A 6,765-nucleotide genomic window follows, 5' to 3' on the forward strand; every position below is an offset into this window, starting at 1 on the left:
AAAAAAAAGAAAGTATATAGTATGTATTGACATCATTGATCTTCTCATTTTCATGATCATATATGTCACTTGAAACAAAGTTGAAGATTAACAATTCTATTAATATAATACTGGGGAAAATTTTATAATTGTGAAAATGTTAAATGTGTCAAATTGAAAACTTTGAAATGTCCATGTGAAGTTATGATACTATTTTAATTAAATTAATTATTCCTTCCTTTTTTTAAGTCTTTGTTTTGAAGAAATAAAATAAAGGAGGTTGCAACCTTCAATGCTTTTCTTCCCACCTTCAATATTTTTTTCCTCTAATTTTGAGTTGTGATGATAAGTGTTATTTCTTAATCGGACTTGTTAATAGAAATTGTTGATACTACAAAAATGAAACTTTACGTTGCTTTGCAACTATATAAATGAAACTTTATATGGTTGTTTAAGGAGTTTCAATGGTTGCTTAACATGTTGCTTTATGAGTTGTTAATCAAGTTACTTTAATGATTGCGTAAGGAGATTCAAGGGTTGATTAACAGGTTGTTTTATGGGTTGATTAGGATATTTAAGGTTGTTTAACATATTGCTTTATATGTTGCTTAATAGGTTGTTATATAGAATTACTTCAGAATTTTCAAGGGTTGCTTAAGAGGTTGCTTTATAGATTGCTTATGAAGATTATGGGTTGTTTAGGAATTTCAAGAGTTGCTTAACATGTTGCTTTATGAGGATTATGGGTAATCTAAGGAGTTTCTAAGGTTGTTTAACAAATTGTTATCTAGGGTTGCTTAAAGAGTTTCAATAGTTGCTTAATAAGTTAATTGCGTTGTTTATCAAGTTGCTTTAAGAATTGTGTAAGGAGTTTCAAGGGTTGCTTAACAGTTTGTTTTATGAGTTGCTCAACATGTTGCTTAATATGTTGTTATGTAGAATTGCTTCAGAATTTTCAAGGGTTGCTTAAGAGTTTGCTTTATAGATTGTTTATGAGGATTACAGTTTGTTAGGAGTTTAGAGAGTTGCTTAACATGTTGTTTTGTGAGGATTATAGATTGCTTAAGTAGTTTCTAGGGTTGCATAATAAGTTGTTTATGAAGTTGCTTTAAGGATTGCGTAAGGAGCTTCAATGGTTGCTTAACAGGTTGCTTAACATGTGTGATTTATGTGTTGCTTAATAAGTTATTACATAGAATTGCTTCAGAATTTTCAAGGGTTGCTTTATAAAATGTTTATGAGAATTATGGGTTGCTTAGGAATTTTAATGGTTGCAGAACAAGTTAAAAGAAACATATACTATTTCATTAAGTTTATGAGGTAGCTGCAGCTCGGGTTGCATATATAAGGTTGTTGTTGGTGTTCCATAGGAGCTTGCTGAGGTTGCATCTCATGTTGTTGAGGTTGCCGGTATGGTTGCTTAGGTTGATCCAAATAACTTTTTTGTTCATCATTGTTTATCAAATTGACAAATCAACCGAAACATCTAATAAAACAACCAAAACAACCTTATAAACAACATCATTAGACATATGATGAATTCAAAATAACATTTAATAAGGTTACTATAGAGTTTAGGTTGCATATGAGGTTGTTACGGTTAATTAAATTTATGTTTGTGTTAATATTTAATTGTAGCAACCTCATATATTATCATGTTGCTTTGATCTTATATTGATTGTTTTTTTAAAAAAAATCATCAAATTAATTAGGAAAATTTATCCTTCTTCATATTTATTGTCAACTTAAATAAAAAAACAACCTAATCATAATTTTTAATAAGTTTTTATTTCAAAATTAATATTGTTATAATAACATTAGTTCTACAAGTATTTTACACTCATCATATATGTATATATATATAGAATTTTTTATAAAATGTGGAATCAATTTGATTCAATTCTCTCTTGTAAATGGAACGCACTCATAATCAGTTTAATCAATAAATAATATATATATACATATGTGAGTACAATGAAGATGATGACAATGAATTAATAAAGAAAAGCAAACCCACAAACTCAATTGTGTTAATCTGGAGGCATTGATAAAAATACATATCATATATAACAAAGTTGGCAAGTGGTAGACAACAACGTTTAAATTAAAAAAGTGTATCAGCTTTAAGTAGACCGTATTTTTGAAAATTTTAAATGAGTGAAATAGTATAATTGAAAAAAAATACAATATAAATATAAAAGAGTAAAACTTGGACCAGAAAATTGAAATTTTATAGTAAATGTTAGTATACCAGTGAATTTCCCTATAAATATTAGTGTTTTGGTTTCATTCTTTACATTGCAGAATTCAGGAAATAAAAAACCAGGAAAGATGACTATAACAAGAGATTTAGTAATAATAATAGTTACTAGCTTTCTTTGCTTGTGCCTTTTCTTAGCTCTGATCAAGATCTTCCACAAACTATGGTGGGCACCAAGTAGCTTACAGTATCAGATGAGTTTGAGAGGAATCAAAGGTCCTTCTTATAGATTCATCCATGGAAGCAACAAAGAAATCTTGAGCATGCAAAAGGAAGCCAGGGACTCACCTTTTGGGTTGTCCCATGACATATTTCCAAAACTTCAGCCTCATATTCACTATTGGACTAAATTATATGGTAAAAGAAACCCTTATTGTACTATGGTTATGGGTATGGCTACCTGAATTTGGTTACAAAAGTTTGATATTAAGTTTTAGTAGTAAGTTTTGTCTTTTTTATATAACAGGAAATAACTTTCTTCAGTGGGATGGCTCCAAACCTCAATTAGTTATAACAGAGACAGAACTAGTCAAAGAGATATTGAGTGAAAGAGATGGAGCCTATTCCAAAGAGAAAATAAAATCCTTTACGAAGAAGTTATTAGGAGATGGGCTTGTGGTGTCTGAAGGTGAAAAGTGGACAAAAGTCAGAAAATTGGCTAACTATGCCTTCCATGCAGAGAGCCTGAAGGTAAGCTCTTATTTGAACTCTTATATGGTCAATATGATGTTTCTAATTAATGGGATTTGTTCTCTTTTTTTTTTATTAATTTGGGGACAGAGGATGATTCCAGCAATGATTGATGGGGTTGAAGCCATGTTAGAAAGATGGAAATGCCAAGAAGGAAAAGAGGTTGAAGTGTCTGAAGAGTTTAGGTTGTTAACTTCCGAAGTGATTTCCAGGACAGCATTTGGGAGCAGTTACTTAGAAGGGAAGAACATTTTTGAGATGTTAAGGAGGTTGACCTTATTGGCTTCCAGAAATTTGTACAATCAAAGTTTTCCTGTCATCAGGTAATTTTCTTGCTCCATTTATGTTGGCTTTCTAAGCACATAAGTTCTGCTAAGCGCATTAGTTATTTTGATCCATATCGTAGTAGCCTTTTCAGAACCCACGATCAGATAGAATCAGAGAAGCTTGAGAACGGAGTTCACCGGTTGATAGTAGAGTTAATTAAGAAACAAGAAGAAAAAATAGTGAATTGGGAGGAGGAAAGCTGTGGGAATGATTTTCTTGGATTGCTGGTAAAGGCTCACCATGATGCCAACGAGAGCCTGAAAATTTCAGTGGATGGTGTGGTTGATGAGTGCAAGACATTTTACTTAGCCGGACAAGAAACCACTACTAGTTTACTTGCTTGGACTGTGTTTCTCCTATCAGTCCATACTGATTGGCAAGAAGAAGCAAGAAAAGAGGTTCTCGGTCTATTTGGTAGACAAAATCCAAACCCAGATGACTTAGCAAAACTTAAAACTGTAAGATAATTAACTTTTACAAGTTTCACTTTTTATATATATATATATATATATATTTCATATGTTTTCTGTAATTCATTTCCAAACAGATGGGCCTGATCATTAATGAGTCTCTAAGACTATATCCCCCAGTGATAAGTATGATCAGAGAAGTTAGATTTGGAAAGAAGCTTAATATTCCAGCTAATATTAGCTTGTTTATTTCAAATCTAGCAATTCATCATGACCCTCAAATATGGGGAGAAAATGTGCATCTTTTCAAACCAGATAGATTCTCAGAAGGAGTTGCTAAAGCTACTAATAACAACATTGCTGCATTCATACCCTTCGGATTAGGACATCGAAACTGTGTTGGATTGAACTTTGGCATTGCCGAAGCAAAGATTGCACTGACGATGATTTTACAACGCTACGCCTTAACATTATCCCCGGCCTATGTTCACTCGCCAGTTCAGGTTCTCACAAACCAACCACAATATGGAGTTCAAGTAATTCTACACCCGTTTTGAAGGCCAAGTTTGCATGTGGTTAGTATCTTATAGCAGTTGTGCATTGAAAATGACAGGATTTGTAAAGTGGTTGCTACTGAACGCTCAAAGTTGCTTTATAAACTACTTTTACTTTTCCTGCTTTGTTTGCTTCGTAATAATACGTTGGAGAATGGTGCAAAATTCATTATAAGTAAATGTCTATCTTTTTAATTTTGTAATTAAATAACTTAATCTTTTCTTTAATATCACAAATTATTAAATATGCCTTTGAGCAAATTACTATTTTATTCTAAATATTTTAATATTATAGTATATGTATATTAATTTTATTTAATTAATTTTTATTTTAAAGTTATTTTAATTTTTTTTTCATTTTTTATAAGTTGTTGAACGATATACCATAACACAAAATATATATAGTGAATTAAAAAATAATATATTATTAAAACTTACAAAATTTTTACTAAAAATAAATGTATATATTATGCTAACAAAGTTATATACTACCATTAAAATGTATATACTATAATACAAAATTATATACAACCACTATGTAAAATAAAATAGAAACTAAATAAATATAAAAATAATTATATACCATATCACAAAAAATATATACACTAATTGGAAAATAATATACCAACAATCTATAAAAAACGTAAAAAAATCAATATAACTTTAAAATAAAGACTAATTAAACAAAACTAATATATATATACTACTATATTAAAATATTTAGAATAAAAATAAGGACATTAGCTTCTTGATGCTTTTATTTTGGATCATTTCTTATAATTTCCCTAATATCTTTGAGGACTTTTAATAGTATTTTGCCAGCTACTGAGAAATTTTAAGATACTATAGGCATCATTATTGACTAATTGTCATTGTTGCTTGCATAAATTTTTTCGTAAGTTTTTGTTTGCATTATTTTTATGAGCTAATAGACATCCTCCACTGCTACTTGTCAAAAGGAGAGTGACTCGATCAAATTTGGCTGGAATTGAGAATAAAATGTTGATAGGGTCCCATAATCTATTGATGATAAGGTCCAATTAAAGCTATCACCAACTACCATTAGGAAGGGCCAAAACATATCTGAGTCTCTTCACCATAGATATTAGATTTTTAAAAGAGCAAGAGAAGCTTGAAGCTACTGATAACTTTGTGAAAAGAAAGAAAATGATGAGTGGAGGGAGTGATCTAAAAGTCCTTGTTTTAGGCTTTATCTTCCTGTGCCTTTCCCTAGCTCTAATCAAGATCTTACACATGCCATGGTGGGCTCCAATGAGAGTAAAACATTTGATGGGTTTACAAGGAGTGGAAGGTCCTTCTTATAGATTCATCCATGGAAGCACCAAAGAGATTATGAGCATGCAAAAAGAAGCCATGGCCAAACCTTTGTAATTATCCAACAACATATATCCTAAACTTCTGTCTCTTGTTCACTGTTGGACCAACTTATTTGGTAACACATGCTCTCGTCACTTTGGAATCTGAATCTTAGTAAAGATTTTCTTATAAGTTATATTTTGGTCTTTCACTACAGGAAAGAATTATCTTCAGTGGATGGTAGTCAACGTCAATTAGCGGTTACTGAACCAGAGTTAATCAAAGAAATATTGAGTAATAGACAAAGACTATCCAAAAAACAAGCCTCAACTGTTTCATCAAGAGGTGATGTTCTTGCCTCTTCTCAAGATGAGAAGTGGGCAAAAATGCGGAAAATCGCTAATAATGCCTTCCAAACAGAGTTTGAAAGTGACTTTGTTGCCTAAACTGTTATCTTTCTATTTAAACTTCAAGCTATGGATCACGTAACAAGAAACTCACAACTAGTTAATACAAAAAATGGGATTCATATGCATGTATCCCAGCATTTTTCCTTGTGTCATCAGCCTGTTATTTCATTTAGCAATTGCAGGCTCTATATATTCAGCCAAAAAAAATGCAGCTCTATATTTAAGTAATTCATGATGCAGGTTGCTAAACAATCTAAGAAGTTCTGTCCTAGATAAGAAATCATTATGTTTAAGTAGATTGTTACAATTTTATTTTTGGCAGACATACAATTTTATTTCATGGAATGAATCAATCAACACAATCAATGGTTGATATACCATCATTCTATTTAGCGCATTAATTATACAACAAATAAAGACATACCTCCTAGGTTGGACGTGACTTCTCCATTCACCATTATTTGAAGCTGTGAATCTGTCCAAACACAATAAACACACAAGATCAAAGTGCAAATAGAGCCTATGGATAGTATCCCTTACCAAATACCACCTCACTACAGGGGTAGAATTAAGATGAGAATTTTTCAAAAATATGGTTTTTTAGCTATCAATGTGCAAAAATATGGGAGTTAAACTTTCTTAAATTTGTATGGGAAAATTTAATTAAGAAAAACTTAGTTTATGGGAAAACTAATCCCATATTGGAAATCAAAATTAATCAAAACAAATGAGCAAAAGGAGGGGTACTATGGTAATTAACATAGCCAAAACTCCTTCAGCCAAGTCCATCTTCTCTTTCATTTTGCCCTAGCCGCCTC

At 31.2% G+C, this 6,765-nt stretch overlaps 2 protein-coding genes across 4 annotated transcripts; both read left to right on the forward strand.

The window, feature by feature from the left end:
- The first annotated feature begins 2,310 nt into the window (after window positions 1-2,310).
- On the forward strand, window positions 2,311-4,347 carry LOC133822996 (cytochrome P450 CYP749A22-like). Of its 3 annotated transcripts, none has more exons than XM_062255522.1 (5): window positions 2,311-2,596; window positions 2,706-2,929; window positions 3,020-3,252; window positions 3,336-3,714; window positions 3,804-4,347. In XM_062255522.1, the coding sequence occupies exons 1-5, from the start codon at window positions 2,311-2,313 to the stop codon at window positions 4,221-4,223; spliced, it is 1,542 nt and encodes a 513-aa protein (XP_062111506.1). In that variant the 3' UTR covers window positions 4,224-4,347. The 3 variants fall into 3 exon arrangements, with proteins under 3 accessions (XP_062111506.1, XP_062111507.1, XP_062111508.1); XM_062255523.1 differs by having other exon boundaries at window positions 2,357-2,596; window positions 3,339-3,714; XM_062255524.1 differs by having other exon boundaries at window positions 2,357-2,596; window positions 3,348-3,714.
- Window positions 4,348-5,325: 978 nt separating this feature from the next.
- On the forward strand, window positions 5,326-6,099 carry LOC133822997 (cytochrome P450 CYP749A22-like). The gene is made up of 2 exons (XM_062255525.1): window positions 5,326-5,608; window positions 5,755-6,099. Exons 1-2 carry the CDS (start codon window positions 5,388-5,390, stop codon window positions 5,981-5,983), a joined length of 450 nt encoding a protein of 149 aa, XP_062111509.1. The 5' UTR covers window positions 5,326-5,387; the 3' UTR covers window positions 5,984-6,099.
- Window positions 6,100-6,765: the final 666 nt, after the last annotated feature.

The sequence above is a fragment of the Humulus lupulus genome, chromosome 3 (assembly GCF_963169125.1).
Source record: "Humulus lupulus chromosome 3, drHumLupu1.1, whole genome shotgun sequence".
NCBI lineage: Eukaryota > Viridiplantae > Streptophyta > Magnoliopsida > Rosales > Cannabaceae > Humulus > Humulus lupulus.

Coding starts and splice junctions, on each gene's coding strand:
- LOC133822996 (XM_062255522.1), top strand. CDS start 2,311: ATGACTATAACAAGAGATTTAGTAATAATAATAGTTACTAGCTTTCTT. Junction 2,930..3,019: donor TCCATGCAGAGAGCCTGAAG/GTAAGCTCTTAT, acceptor ATTTGGGGACAG/AGGATGATTCCAGCAATGAT. Junction 3,715..3,803: donor ACTTAGCAAAACTTAAAACT/GTAAGATAATTA, acceptor ATTTCCAAACAG/ATGGGCCTGATCATTAATGA.
- LOC133822997 (XM_062255525.1), top strand. CDS start 5,388: ATGATGAGTGGAGGGAGTGATCTAAAAGTCCTTGTTTTAGGCTTTATC. Junction 5,609..5,754: donor GAAGCCATGGCCAAACCTTT/GTAATTATCCAA, acceptor CTTTCACTACAG/GAAAGAATTATCTTCAGTGG.